Source organism: Balaenoptera musculus, chromosome 10, assembly GCF_009873245.2.
Source record: "Balaenoptera musculus isolate JJ_BM4_2016_0621 chromosome 10, mBalMus1.pri.v3, whole genome shotgun sequence".
NCBI lineage: Eukaryota > Metazoa > Chordata > Mammalia > Artiodactyla > Balaenopteridae > Balaenoptera > Balaenoptera musculus.
This window is the reverse complement of record NC_045794.1, coordinates 79,288,054-79,303,348: the sequence shown is the minus strand read 5'-3', so window position 1 is coordinate 79,303,348 and position 15,295 is coordinate 79,288,054. Positions and strand designations below refer to the sequence as shown.

At 44.2% G+C, this 15,295-nt stretch overlaps 1 protein-coding gene and 1 long non-coding RNA gene across 2 annotated transcripts in view; one reads left to right on the top strand and one right to left on the bottom strand.

Annotated features, from left to right (window-relative positions):
- The window catches only part of CCDC38 (coiled-coil domain containing 38), a 44,336-nt gene that overhangs the window by 12,820 nt on the left and 16,221 nt on the right, over positions 1–15,295 (top strand). Inside the window, 4 exon segments of the mRNA XM_036865499.1 lie at positions 9,837–9,994; positions 11,206–11,227; positions 12,130–12,203; positions 14,740–14,797. Of these exon segments, the coding sequence (XP_036721394.1) occupies positions 9,837–9,994; positions 11,206–11,227; positions 12,130–12,203; positions 14,740–14,797 (312 nt within the window).
- Positions 2,904–7,055, bottom strand: LOC118901839. Its single transcript, XR_005021478.1, has 3 exons — positions 6,632–7,055; positions 5,935–6,022; positions 2,904–3,298 (listed from the first exon to the last, which is right to left on the bottom strand). It is a non-coding gene; the product is annotated as an uncharacterized LOC118901839 (long non-coding RNA).

The window sequence follows — 15,295 nt, the reverse complement described above, 5'->3', positions numbered from 1 at the left end:
ACAGTTGATAGGAAGGTAAATTGGTGTAGCCATAATGGAAAACAGTATGGAGGTTCCTCAAAAAACTAAAAATAGAGTTACCATATGACACAGCAATCCTACTCCTGGGCAAAAATCCAGAGAAAACCATATTTCGAAAAGATACACACACCCCAATGTTCATTCCAGCACTATTCACAGTAGCCAAGACATGGAAACAACCTAAATGTCCATTGACAGATAACTGGATAAAGGAGATGTGGTACATATATAAAATGGAATACCACTCTGCCATAAAAAGGAATGAAATAATGCCATTTGCAGCAGCATGGGTGGACCTAGAGATTATCATACTAAGTGGAGTAAGTCAGAAAGAGAAAGACAAATACCATATATCACTTATATGCGAAATCTAAAATATGACATGAATGAACTTATCTACGAAACAGACTAACAGACATAGAGAACAGGTTAGTCGTTGCCAAGGGGGAGGGGGGAGAGGGAGGGAAGGATTGGAAGTTTGGGATTAGCAGATGCAAACTATCATATATAGAATGGATAAACAACAAGGTCCTACTGTATAGCACAGGGAACTATATTCAATATCCTGTGATAAACCATAATGGAAAAGAATATGAAAAAGAATGTATCTATATATATAATCGAATCACTTTGCTGTACAGTAGAAATTAACAAATTGTAAACTATACTTCAATAAAATAAAATTTTTCAAAAAAGAGTAAAAAACTGGGATTTATAATGACAAAAATTACAGGAGCAGGAGTTGGGATAAAATTTTTCTAATACCAGCTACTCTTTTTAAAACCCGGATATTTTCTTCTATGGTCAAGTGGATGTCAACTTGATCTAATTTTAAATACCTCAAGAAGCTTCCTTCTGTCACATCCTTAAACAGAAATTTCACGATCCAGGAGACACTTGGTCTTGGTATCGAGTCATGCTAAAACTTGTTTTTTCTTTTTGAGGACTCAGTGTTTCTCTCTTTTCTAAAACTAAGTCCTAGACTTACATCCCAGACTTTTTTGGGAGGAAGACAATAGCTTGTCTGAAACACAGCAAATGAACTGGATGACAGTTTCTTGGAAACGATTGCTACTAACCAAATGTGTGTTTCAAACGCATTCTGGCTTCAGCAGCCTCTTTCGTCAGGAGCCTAAGGTTGAAAGTGCTCCAAGACGAAGAATCCTGTCCTTCCTTCCTTCCCTCCATGATATAATTAGAAGATTCTCTTTATAGAACTAGAGTACCAGCCTCTATGTTTGCATAAAGTACAGTAATTATACACAATTGCCACCCAGTTAAACCTTCCAAACAGCCTAGCCATAGAGAACTTGCTTGTTGTTTATGTGTCTTGTCACCCTAAAAAGGTGCAAAAGGTCATGAAAAACAGGCTGGTAACAGAGCAAAGGGATGCAGGCATCTGCTATTTATTTCCTCTTCTCTTTTTGGGCTCATGATGACCCACAGAGGTCCTCTGCTGAAGGGAGGGCTGGACATCTGTTTATAAAGAGAAAGGGAGGCTTCCCTGGTGGCGCAGTGGTTGAGAGTCTGCCTGCCAATGCAGGGGACACGGGTTCGAGCCCTGGTCTGGGAAGATCCCACATGCCGCGGAGCAACTAGGCCCGTGAGCCACAATTGCTAAGCCTGCGTGTCTGGAGCCTGTGCTCCGCAACGAGAGAGGCCGCGATAGTGAGAGGCCCGCGCACTGCGATGAAGAGTGGCCCCCACTTGCCGCAACTAGAGAAAGCCCTCGCACAGAAACAAAGACCCAACACAGCCATAAATAAATAAATAAATAAATAAAAATAAATAAAAATTTTTTTAAAAAAAGCAAGTTTGGTGGAAAGGAAAGTTTGCTTTAAAAAAAAAAAAGAGAGAAAGGGAGCTTATTCTGAAGCTTTTGCTTGGAAGCTGTGCAGTTCTAGCCATTTTAATCCTGTTCTTTGTAGCACATCTGAGAGGCTTTCAGTCTAAAAATACTGTGGTGGTAGAATGAGGGGTTCCTAACATCTTTTGACGGGTGATACATGAGCCCGCCATTTATTGACTCTTGACTATCACTCCCAGCAGGGCTTAAGAGAGGTGCTGAGCAAAAGAAGTACTGAGGCTGAAGATAGAGGAGTAATATTGATAAGGGTATTGACAAGGGTATGGATAAGGCAGGCTCTGAAGGATAAGAGTGGAGCTCCCTTTCACAAGGACCTTCATTGTTATTTTCAACACTCCTTCTGGGTCCATTCTGTAACATGATTTTATGGGAAAGCAATGCGAGGCTGGGGGAAGGCTTTCTGTCCAAGTCACCGGGAATTGTTGAGAGCATGAGCATCTGAGTCAGACAGACCCAGGTTTGTGTGCTGACTTTGCTCATTTACCACACAGATGACTTTGCAAGTCATTTATTTCTTTTTCAAAAGATAGGAATAATAATATGTATTATTATTATTATCATCAGTATTATCCTGTACTGAGGATGAAATCATACATGCAGTGTGTCCTGCATATTACCTGGTACATAAATGCTCGCTGAGTGTTAGTTTCCCTTCTTCTTCTTACATAAGTGCCATCTTTTGCTGTCTTCTAATTTCTCCCTGTGTCTAAAACTTAATACAATATTTCCCTCAGAAATAAGGAGAATAAATCTATTGTTACCAAGAAAGGGCTCACTGCCTGATGCACATAGCACCCAATACTATGGCACGGGCTTTTGAGAAATGAAAGAGCTTTATCGTGGGGTCAACAGACAAGGAGGCAGGAGGCAGGGCTAAAATCTGTCTCCCTGATCCAGGGTTTGGGGCGAAATGTGAGGGGTTGGGGGAATAAGCTGATTGGCTAGTCTTAAGTCAGTCCACATAAGTTACTCATGCTGCTGGAAGCCAGATTTTCCTCATTTAAGGACTCTTCTCTTTGTAAAGGGCTCTCTCGTGGCAACATTTCTATTCTTTAAGTTCGTAGACTGAAGATTCTTTGTTCTGGGGTCATCCTGGAGACATGGATTCCTGTCTAGCACATGTGCGGTGCCGTCTTTAAAATAACTCAAGGTTTGATGAATCAACAACCTATTTGAGGCAAACCAGTTTATGTTGGTCAATGTTTTACATGCTGTTTCAATTTCCTTTTTCTTTGTACATCTCCTCAGTCTTGAGGGAGTGAGGGCAAGACTGTCCTACCTGCTCCCTGCTGATTAAAGGGCTTGGATTTTTATAAGAGGAATGAAATTGTTTTGCACTTAATTGTAACTATTTATGAGTCCCATCTTGAACTCTTACGTCTTGGCAATCATCCTGCGAGTTGGGGAGGCCTTTTTAAAATAAAATGCAGACAATAAGTACAAAATTTGATGAGTAAAAGGATTAACTCTAAGATACACAGAACTGTAACTCCTAATTTTAACATTCCTTCAGAAATGGACCTTATTTCTTTGGGAATGCAAGAAAATATGTTATTTTTAACATGTTTAGTGATTGAACTTGGATTTATATAGGGCTGATCTGGACTCGGGTTGAAGATGTCTGCCTCTTCTCTTCCTGGCCAGGTGGAGCCTTAGCTCTCCTGTTTCTTTTGGAAAAGTAATTTAAGGTCAGGTAAGGGTTCGCAAGTGTAATGAGGGGCGGGGAAATCGGTAGTGGGTTTCCCTCCCGTGTTAGGACGGTTGGGTCCTCCTGTTTCCTCCAGTGATGGAGAGTGTGCCCTGTCTGGGAATTGTCCATTCCACTCAGGTTGCAGCTGATTCTCAGGGTGTTGATTTTTCCAAGTTTTAAGGAGGATCCAATCCCCTGAGATTATGCAGTGCAGGGGAATGTCTGTGGAAAACATTTATGGACTAGAAACATATTTAGGTATAGCAGATAAAGTAACACCCAGAGACTGTACACATTCTATAGTATCTAATTCTTCTATAATACGATCATTTTCAAGACTGCAATAATACTTAGTTTTCAGGAAAGTGTCTCCCATATAACATTTCATAAGGGCTCAACTGGAACTTACTTCTAGGGGCTACCCTTACCCTAAGCAGGGAAACTGGTATAAGACCTTATCCCAAGTTAAGTGGATTTCTTGACGTATTTCGGCAATTGTCTTTAAAGGTACGATTCATCTTTTCAGTCTTTCCCATAGACTGAGGTCTCCAGGAAGCATGTAACTTCCATGGTATTCCGAGGGTCCCAGACACCCCTTGAGTTACCTTGGCTATGAAAGCTCCTCTGTTGTCATTTAATTGAATGAAGCAACCCAAAACGAGGGATAATTTCTTTCAGTAAGGCCTCTGTTACCTTGGAAGCTTTGTCCAATGTGGAAAAGCTTCGACCCATCCTGTGAAGGTGTCCACAAATACCAGCATATATTAAAGTCTATTTGCCAGTCATTTCCTGGTTCTGTCTCTCGGGTTTGCACCCCTTTTATTACTGGGGGTGGCCCGGTTTTAGTGTTTCTGGCACAGATCCTGCAATTCTGTATTACCTTTTAGATGGTCCTTTGCATCTGTGGACCAACAATAAACTGTCGTAGACAATGATAGGTTGCCTCCCTCCCATGATGCATTCCTTGATGTAGATGAGTAGTAATTCTTTCCATTAAATAAGCACTAGTCCCTATTCAGTATAAATCCAGCCTTGTTTGGTTGTTTGGTACTGATCACCCTCTAAGTCTTGAGAATCAGCATGAAATCCCCCTTACTCTGCTCTCTCTAAATCCATTTCTAAATACTGAGCTTAAACAGGAGTAAGTGGAATGAGTGCTAGGGCCTTAGGATCTGGGTTTTGGGTTCTGGCTGCCCATTTTGTAGCCTGACCAGCCAAAATATTTCCTTTAGCTGTATTAATATCAGTCTTTTGGTGGCCCGGGCAATGTACTATGGCTACTTCTTCCAGCATTATAATAGAGTCTAATAAGGCCAGTATCTCCTCTGTGTGTTTAATTTCTTCCCTTCCTGATGTTAGTAGATGTCTCTCTTTCCACATGGCCCCATGTGCATGCATGACGGAGAAGGCATACTCAGTATAAATGGTTACCTTTTCTTAGCTCTGAGGCACAGGGCTCTTACGAGGGCCGTGAGCTCTGCCTTCTGGGCAGATGTACCTGGAGGGAGGGCTTCTGCTTCGAAGACTTCCTGATGAGTTACTCCTGTGTACCCTGCCTTCTGGAGGCCCCAGTCCACGAAGCTGCTCCCGATCATAAACATATCCATATCTGCATTTCCTAAAGGCTGATCAGTTAGGCTCGGACTGCTAGAATAGACTTCTTCGGTCATCTGTACGGTACGAGATGCCTTATGGCGCTCCACAGTGCACTTGATGGCTCATTGTCATTTCCTTTAAGAGCCTCATATAGGGGTTTGGCCATGAGTCCAAAGTTAGGAATCCAAGTATTACAAAACCCAGCCATTCCTAAGAATCCTAGCAATCGCCTTCTGGTAGTGGGTACAGCTACCCCAGCTAATGCTTCCCTTCGATCCAGCAATAAGGGATCTTTTCCTTTTGATAACTCAAATCCTAGGTATTTTACAGTTGGCTGAGAAATTTGCGCTTTTCCCCTGGAGACTTTGTCCCCAGTCTGCCAGAAAGTTTAAAGTGAGGGTTGCATTTTGGTCTGAAGCTTCCTTAGTTTTACTAGAAGCAAAGTATAAGGATTTGGCATCACGGGATGTATATCCCCTACAGTTTGGTTTATGGCTTTCAAATCCTGTACAAAACGATAATCTCTGGCCCCGGGTTTTTGTACCAGCAGGATTGGAGTGTTATATGGGGATTGACGAGGCCCGATTAATTGGCATTTAAGAAAGGTGGTTATCAGAGGGTTTATACCTTTCTTTGAATGCCTGTTTAAAGGGTATTGCTTTAAATTTGGAGCCTTGGTGCCTGGATGGAGTTTTACTACTATTGAGTCAGGCATCTTGACTCTCCCTGGCCTTCCTGCAGCCCAAACATCTGCTCTTACCTTTTGTGGAATTTCCTCAAGGACGGGTCTTCCAGTTGTAATAGTGCAGCTCAGAGGGCGCAGGTTTGATCTGGGAGTACTTTAATGTCTGGTGAGAAAATCATTTAATTTTGTTAGTAGATCTTGCCCCAACAAGGGAACAGGGGCATCAGGCATGTACAGAAAGCTGGGCTTTAAATATGGTTTTTTTCCAGTTATATGGATCAGGGGTAGAAAAGGGGGGAGTGCACAGATACCAACCCCCTGGGTTGACCTTGGTCATCTAGATCGGCAGGAACTTGTCTTAAGGGATATTGCCCTGCCTGAGGCAGAGGACCACGTGGACTGAATTGAATACCCTGGCATGTACGGGGAGGGGAGTCGATCCCTTCTGACTGTCTGGTAAGGAGGGTACGAGGGTAGGGCTGGTTGCGGCTGTAGGAGGATTGTTGGTAGAAGTCTTGGCATGCCACGCAGGACTTCCCCCTTCATATGGCAGGAGGGCCACAGGGCACCCAAGGAGGAGCCAAATGTAGTAAGTCGAGATCATCATTAGGCTCTGACTGCAGGCAAGACAGGCTTTTTCTGAGGGTCTTGCCTCTGAACCATGATTTTACATCTATTCTGCAAATTCTTATTCTGATATAAAGACCTAATTTGGTTACGCTGCTGAAAAAATTGCAAAATAAGTTAGAAAAAACAGTCAAATGACTTGTACCTGCTTCCTCTTGATCTGAGGAAAGCTGATATTCACAGTGCAAGGCAGAGCTGATGGTAGGACAGCCAAGATTTCTCCATGTGGAAGTCCATCCTCTGGAGGAAAAATAAGCCCTTCGTGAAGCAGGAGCTCTGTTGTTGGCTGACCGGGCTGCCTGCATCGTTGTGCTCCAAGTACTTTACTTCTTGGCCAGCAAAAACACGGAAGAGCCTGGAACAACTGCCGTTAGCAAGTGCCTGCCGCCTCTTCCCAGCCTCCATGGATTGGGCCTGACGTCAGTCTTATCAGAGACTCGACGTCCGTGGGATGCTGCAATGCTGGCTGCACCTGGAAAACCCTTGAGTTCATGGGAGATGAAGGAAAGCACAGGGTTTGCCAATCTGGGGCTCAGGGCACACTTTGTTCCTTTGTAGGAAGCACCTGGGCACACTCGGGGCTTGCCCCCTCAATGACTCCACCTTAGTGCTGATTCTGAGGGGTTAGCTGGCCCCCCTGAGAATGGACGTTTGGAGAGAGTGTGCAAACAAGCAACTCCTAAGTCAACAGTTAGCTGGTACCCCAGAATTCAAACCCAAGAGCTGAGAACAGTCTACGGATGGCAAACCTCTAGAAAATGGCCTTCCCTCACTCCCCCCGACCCCACCCTGCCCAGAACAGCAGACAGCCTCAAGAGGTGTGAGGGAGAAAGCAAGAACCGTACAGTTTGGGAACCAATTCCATCTCCTAGTTTGGTTTCTGGAAAGAAGCAAACAAATGCAGTAGTGACTATTCACAACTTGGCTGTATGAATTCCCCGGAGGATCCAATGAGGAGTCAAAGAGGGCCAGCGTGGATGTGAGGGTTCCCTTAGAGGACACTGAAAAACTGTCCATTAGAGGTGATTGCCAAGAACTGTGGCTTGAAAGTCATGCATGCTACCAGCTGCTGAGGAAGCTGCCCAGCAGTTCCAAGACTGTAGTCAATTTGGCCAGAGGCTCCTAATAGTTTCCCCCTGTGTGCTAAGGGCAGGCTTGCCTAGTGCAGAGGGGCCTGTGAAAGTCCAGACTGTCTCACTCGCCAGCTCAGAAAACTTACCTGGTGAGGAGGAGGGTGAAAGAGGTGACTGTACCACCTGGAAGAAAGTGAAGTGAGGAGGCTGCCTTAGACTCAGTCGGAGCTGAATTTGAGAGAGGAATTCAGGAAGATACAGGCTGAAATACCCAAGCCCTCACTTCCTTTCTGAGCATGTTGGTGTTTAATCTTCCTGGTAGATGACCAAAACATTGTACCTCCCCAGCAGAGATCACAGGCGAGCTAATCTAGACGTCTGGGCTATTTCTAGGTGGAATGCATTCAGCCCAAGGCCTCCATGTATGTAGCCCATGGCCTTAAGCACCACGACCAATGTTTGTTCCTCCAAGCAAACTTTCCTTTTATATATAGAGAGACTTAAAAGCAGTTCAGTGCTAACTCCCTGTTAGCTTGGCTCATGCAAAATAGGGTTAAAATTCTCAGTAAGGGAAAACCAAAATGTGTCCAATTATATAGAATTCCTTTAACCCAAGAACAGGGTATGTTCCTCTGGGATGGAGGATTTTCCTGCTTTACACGCCCTCATTTCTCCTTTACCCTCTCACCCCAACAAGGTAATCAGGGCTGGTTCCATTAAGAATACACACCTGTATCAATACCTTCAGGCAATCATATTAGGGACAAGGGAGAAAAAAAACCCCCACACCTCCATAAGGCAAGGTTTCTAGTCAGGGAGCAATGTCTTTGGTCTCCTGAGTCAGAGGGCCCTCATTCATATCTGGTTTAATAAAGTTTTGCTACAGTCATACAAGAGCCAACCCCTATCAGCCAATCCTAACAAATAAGTCAGACACAGACAAACATAGATGAACAATGAAACCAAAGGCCTGGGACTCTAACCCAGGGTTTGGGACCTCTAACCCCACCTCAGTGGCTAGAACCATTTACACTGTCTCCCTTAGGGTGGGGCTGTAACCCGTGATCTTAACCTTGGGGCTCTAACCCAAGGTTTGGGAATCTAACCCAACAAAAATCTCCCCAGGTTGGAGCTCTAAACTATAATCCCAACAAGGTTATTAGACAGGCACAGGTGCATTTTAATGAGCTTACTCACCCAAAACACCTCTGATCCAGGAGCTGCTTCTTTTCTCAAAAGTGAAAGTAGCACCAAGGAAGCTGGAGTGCCAGGCTGGGGAAGCAGGAACCTGACAGGTGACCCTCTAGACAGATTCGGTCTAGGTGGCCACTCTGGATTGGTGGCAAGGCACACACTCCACTAAGGGCCGCAGTGCCTCTGGCAGGCACTCAGAAGACCTATGTCCCTTTGTGGTCGCCAAAATTGTTCCAGGCAAGGGCTCGCTGCCCGATGCGCATAGAAGCCGATACCATGGCACCGGCTTTTGAGAAAAGAAAGAGCTTTATTGAGAGGTTGACAGGCAAGGAGACAGATTTGAGAGCCTTGCCTCCTGTCATCTTGCCGCTCAACCTCTCAATAAAGCTCTTTCTTTTCTCAAAAGCCGGTGCCATAGTATTGGCATCTATGCACATTGGGCAGTGAGCCCTTGCCCAGTAACACGATCATCAATCTATTCTATGTGTGCATATCCTTGGGCATGTTTTATTCAAATAACATTCCTACAGGTTTGTTTTTTTTTTAAATAAATTTATTTATTTATTTATGGCTGCATTGGGTCTTCGTTGCTTCTTAGGGGCTTTCTCTAGCTGTGGTGAGCGGGGGCTACTCTTCGTTGTGGTGCGCAGGCTTCTCATTGTGGTGGCTTCTCTTGTTGCGGAGCATGGGCTCTAGGCACGCGGGCTTCAGTGGTCGTGGCACATGGGCTCAGTAGTTGTGGCTCACGGGCTCTAGAGCGCAGGCTCAGTAGTTGTGGCGCACGGGCTTAGTTGCTCTGCAGCATGTGGGATCTGCCCGGACCAGGGCTCGAACCCATGTTCCCTGCATTGGCAGGCAGGTTCTTAAGCACTGCGCCACGAGGGAAGCCGTCCTACAGGTTTCTTGCCTCTCGTCTCATATCTTATTGAAGCCCATATTTTTATGGCCGTATTTACAATATTTGTTAAGCAAATTATTATTCAAACACATGACCAAGAAAATGACTTTTGTAAAACCTTTTTAAAAAAATGAACATGCTTTCACACAGATATATCTAATCATATCTTTATTTCTTTTGAGTAGTGAAATAGCAAAAACAGAATTCCTCCTTAAAGAGTATATGAACTACGGATTTTTTCTGCTGAAATTGTCTCCAAAACAATGGCAAATCCAGCAAGCAATGAAAAGGGTGTCAAAGAATAAAGAAAATGTGAATGTCATGCTTCCAAGTATAATGACAAGTAAGTCCCATATTCTAAAATTCAATTAAGTAAATATCCCTAATTCTAAAATATTCTGCCTCAATGTTTGTTTTTTATTAGTCAGAATTTTTATTTTAAGCAGAACCTGAACAATCCCACTATCCCACTATCTCTGATATTATAAATTATTAATTTGGAAACTCAGGTTAATTTCAGATATGAAGCAATAAAAATATATACATGGAGAAATAGAAAATACTTTATTTGTAGATAGTATGATAGCATACCTACAAACCTCTCCCCAATAAAAAACCTGGAAAACAAGTTGACTTATTAAAGCGTTCTATAGAGTAAGTGGACACAGAGTCAATTATACTTTATTAACCTAATATGTCAAGCTAAATAGATTAACTTTATTAATTAGAAAATATACAAGGGAATTAAATCCAAGAAAGCAATAATAACCTTAATTGTGTGACCAGGAGATTTGACAAATGAGAAATGTGTCATGTTTTTAGATAGGAAGGTTGATTTTGTAAAGCTGTCAATTTTTCTGAAATTAATTATAAGTTTTACGGAATTATGATAAAAATGTTACCAAAAATTTGTCAGGGAGTTGGGTGTTGGGTTAGGTAGAACTTTGCATAATGATTCTGAGGTTCATCTAGAAAGATAAACAAATACTTTTGAAGCAAGTAGGTAACGGGGGGGTTGTTACTTATCCTTTAAAATGTTATATAACATATTATCACAGAGTCTCAGAAATTAAAACAGTATGGTACTGGCATTAGGAAGCCAGCTCAATGGACCAGGAATAGATCCTATTACATGTAAGAATTTCGTAAGTGATGAACCTAGGGTCGCAAATTGAAGAAGAAGACTTATACTTCCAGCAACCTTGGGGTAACAAGGACCAGACTTACCCTCTTGCCTGAAAAATACATGGAACAACAGTTTTAAGACACCAGACATCAAGGAGCAAAGCAAAGTAATCCCTGAGGGAAGGGAAACAAATGAAATGGGTCCTGTGCTGGCCTCAGTGTGCTGCCTGGAGAGCATTTCCAGGACACAGCATGGGGATGGGGTACTCAGCAGTCCCCATGGATTGAAAAGGCAGAGCTGGGCGTAGGGAGGACATGGTGGCTGGAGTTCCTAGAGCAGAGTACTGGAGGGGAGAGAGCCACACAGAAAGAGGGTTCTGATGATCTGCATTCTTCAGCTGAGAGCTGATCCTGAGCCTTAGGTGTGAGAGCTTTCACTCCACTGAAATCGGCAAATTACAAATCAGGGAGAATCTTTTTCCCAGAGAGCCGGTTGTTAAACATTTGTCAGCACACCAGGGGTGGCTGTCCTGCTCAGTTCTCTTGTGTCCCTCACTGTGCTGAGTGTGATTAAATCAGATCATGTGTATAAAGCATCAAGCAGTTAAACTCAATACATGATGTTTGACAAGAGAGAAAACCCATGAAAGGAAAACTGAGAAGTATTTGCATTTGACAACTTAAGATGCAGTGCTCCTAGACTTCTCATCTAACTAGAGGATGCTCAGAAAGCAGTGAGGGGCTTCCCTGGTGGCGCAGTGGTTGAGAATCCGCCTGCCAATGCAGGGGACACGTGTTCGTGCCCCGGTCTGGAAAGATCCCACCTGCCGCGGAGCGGCTAGGCCCGTGAGCCACAACTACTGAGCCTGCGCGTCTGGAGCCTATGCTCCGCAACAGGAGAGGCCGCAACAGTGAGAGGCCCGCGAACCGCGATGAAGAGTGGCCCCCGCTCGCTGCAACTGGAGAAAGCCCTCGCACAGAAACGAAGACCCAACACAGCCAAAAATAAATAATTAATTAATTAAAAAAAAAAAAAAAAAGAAAGCAGTGAGTCTCAGTCCAGAGGAGTGAATGGCTAACATTCGGATTTTAGCGGTTCTGACAGACTGATATGGGAAAGAGAGACCTCCTCAGGCCCCCCAGGTCAGTTCTCATCCATCCCGCCTGCTCCAGAGACCAGCCCTGGCCGTCTGCATAATACACTTGCTGGTTACCATGTCCCCATCTTAAATTTCTGTCCCTGGAAGTTTTCACAATAACTCTACCTTCACCCTGAAACAAAGCTGTCATTCTCAGAAGTGTTCCCCCCTCCCCACCTTGTTTATTTTCTGTTCTAGAATTAAGTACAAGGAGAAGAGAGGGCAACATGGAGGAGTCCAGGAGGATATCATTTTCAGAAGACTCTTCTCTGGGAAGGGGTGGCCAAGGTAACACTGGGGCTTTGGCACTTCACTAACAAAAACAAAGCCAGAACAGGTGCCCATCTCAAAGTGGAGATCCAGGACCTATAAACTAACCTGGAAAACAGAGGGTAGTGTCCACATCACCCTTAATCCTGGGGAGCTAGGAGATCTGTTTCTCTCTCTCTTGACATTACTACAAAACTCAGAGAGATGGGCGAATGGACAGAACTGGCAGAGAAGTCAGGGGCAGAGGATCTGGCACGAGTTGTCCCTGGCTGACTAGCACATCCCCTGAGGTCCTTCCTGGCTGGACCTCCTCATTCCTGTGGTTCAGGCCTGCCTTCTGGTATTGATGGACCCATTCCCAGGGCCCAGCAAACCAGGTCAATGGCAACCAGGTGACTGCCATTGGCCAGTAACTCAGGGAAGTAACTGGGAAAACCGAGGAAGCTCTACCATGCCCATAATCAACTCCAAGAATGCCTTCAGCCTCAGCCTGCCCTGCCCTGTAGTCACTCGAGTTTGTGACCCCGTCCCCCAACCCCGCCCCATGCAGGCTGACTTCTGGTGACTCCTCTCCTTTATCCTGCTGTCAACCACTGGAGGTATTTATTTAGTGGTGCAGGTAAAGCTCAACAGTGCAATCTGCCTGCCCAGAAACAACCCTGATATAAGTGCACTTGGCCAGCAGATTGAGAAAGTGAGTTCCTTCGGACTGTGAGGCCAATTAGGATCCAAATTATTTAAGACATATTACTTTGCCTGTTAGAGGATCTGGAGTAGAGTGTAGGGGAGGGGGGTGGAGGAAGTAGGTGGTGGGGTCAATGTCTTCTTCTCTTTAAAATCTTGAATATAGAAGTCACTCAGTTTAAATAACATCCCTTAACAAGACGTTTTAGTAATATGTGTTCCAGTATCAGTTTAAAAGCTTAAGATGGTAATTTATGGCGGTGGTAGAATCCACTGGTTCTTCATCCATTTTCTTTCCTTCCCCCACTCACCATGTATATATTGGAGGCATACAATGTATCGGGTACTTTTTAAGACTCTGAGTACACAAAGACCAATAGGACATAGTTCTGCACCCTGGACCTATACTATACAATACAATACAATACAATAGGGCAAACGATACAGCAGTGATAGTGAGGGGTCTGGGAGCAAAAGCAAAAAATGTGATCTATGCCTGAGGCATTTACAACAGTCTTTTTTTTTAATATATATAAATTTATTTATTTATTTTTGGCTGTGTTGGGTCTTCATGGCTGCGCGCGGGCTTTCTCTAGTTGCAGTGAGCGGGGGCTTCTCTTGTTGCGGAACTCGGGCTCTAGGCATGCGGCCTTCAGTAGTTGTGGCGTGCGGGCTCAGTAGTTGTGGTGCATGGGCTCAGTAGTTGTGGCGCATGGGCTTAGTTGCTCCATGGCGTGTGGGATCTTCCCAGGCCAGGGATTGAAACTTTGTCCCCTGCATTGGCAGGCGGATTCTTAACCACTGTGCCACCAGGGAAGTCCCAGAAGAGTCTTTAAGAGGAGGTGACGTTTGAGCTGGATTTTGAAGAATAAGTAGGAACTTCCCAGGTAGAGGGTGGGAGAGTGGGACCTGCTGTGGTTTCAAGACAGAATAGCAGAAAGGGTGATTGGAAGTCACGAGAGCACAGGCATGAGGAAGCGTGGCCTGGCTGGGGTGAGGGGACCTGGGGGCCAGTGGATGCAGAGACCCAAGACCAGTTTTGCCCACTTCTCAGTTTCAGACCAGGGTCAGGCCCAGACACTGTTGTCAGGGGAATGAGTGCATGGGCGACTTGTATGGGCCTATGGTAGGTCTCTCCACAAGATGTAATAATTGAAGTCCATAATTTTTATTTTATATCTTGATCTTTTAAAATCTGTGATTAGAAATATGTATGATTAGGTAAAAATAGAACCATGGTTTATATTTCACCATCTACGTCCCTGATTTGTGACCTTTAATAGTTGTGCCATGTTTTTGACAATACGCACCCCCCACCCCAAACAGTGCCTTTGATTTTATGCTTGGAACCAAAAGTAGTAGAATAAAAGAGCTCTATTTCCTATATGATTATTATTCTAATAATAATTTTTAAAAAGTAATGGGCAGGGCTTCCCTGGTGGCGCAGTGGTTGAGAATCTGCCTGCCAATGCAGGGGACACGGGTTCGAGCCCTGGTCTGGGAAGATCCCACATGCCGCGGAGCAACTAGGCCCGTGAGCCACAATTACTGAGCCTGCGCGTCTGGAGCCTGTGCTCCGCAACAAGAAAGGCCGTGGTAGTGAGAGGCCTGCGCACTGCAATGAAGAGTGGCCCCCACATGCCGCAACTGGAGAAAGCCCTCGCACAGAAACGAAGACCCAACACAGCCAAAAATAAATAAATAATTTTTTAAAAAAATAGTTAAAAAAAAAAAAAAAGTAATGGGCATATCGGTGCAGAAAAAATGAATATCTTGTACCAAATAACAAGGACTCACTTCTAATTACATGTTATTTTTTTCACTTCCACCATCACCAATGACATGGACTTCTCCTGGAAATTCTGAACAGCAAAACCGCGCAAGACGACCACTCCCACCCTAGAGCAAAAGAAATCATCCTTATCAAAGTACGGTACATATTGATTAACTCTCTTGGAAACTGTGAATTTTTTTTTTTTAGCAAATATTTCTTTTAGCCTTTCTTTAACATATGTACCACGTATCCACACCCACCATAACAGATGCCGGAGGTAGTGGTTCCATGTGCTCCTGAGGTGACCAAGCTCTCATAGGCCTCCCTGCACCCTTTGATGAGGGCCTACAACTGCTATTTGCAGAAACTGCCTGCGCCCTGCATCTTGGGTCTTTGCCTCTCAGAATTCACTGCCCAGTTGTTTGAATCCACTGCTGACTTGTGTGTTTGCAATTTTACCATGTCATTCAAAATTGCTGCAATAAGACTATAAAGCATTTTTTGTTTCTTCCCTTATTTGATTATTGACTCATTTATACTCATTATTTCATAAATTGGTAGTTCTCAACCCTAGCTACCCCAGGGGAGCTTTTAAGAAAATATGTTGATGTCTAGGATGGGTGCATCAGCCCCAAAGGAAGGATCTGGGCCA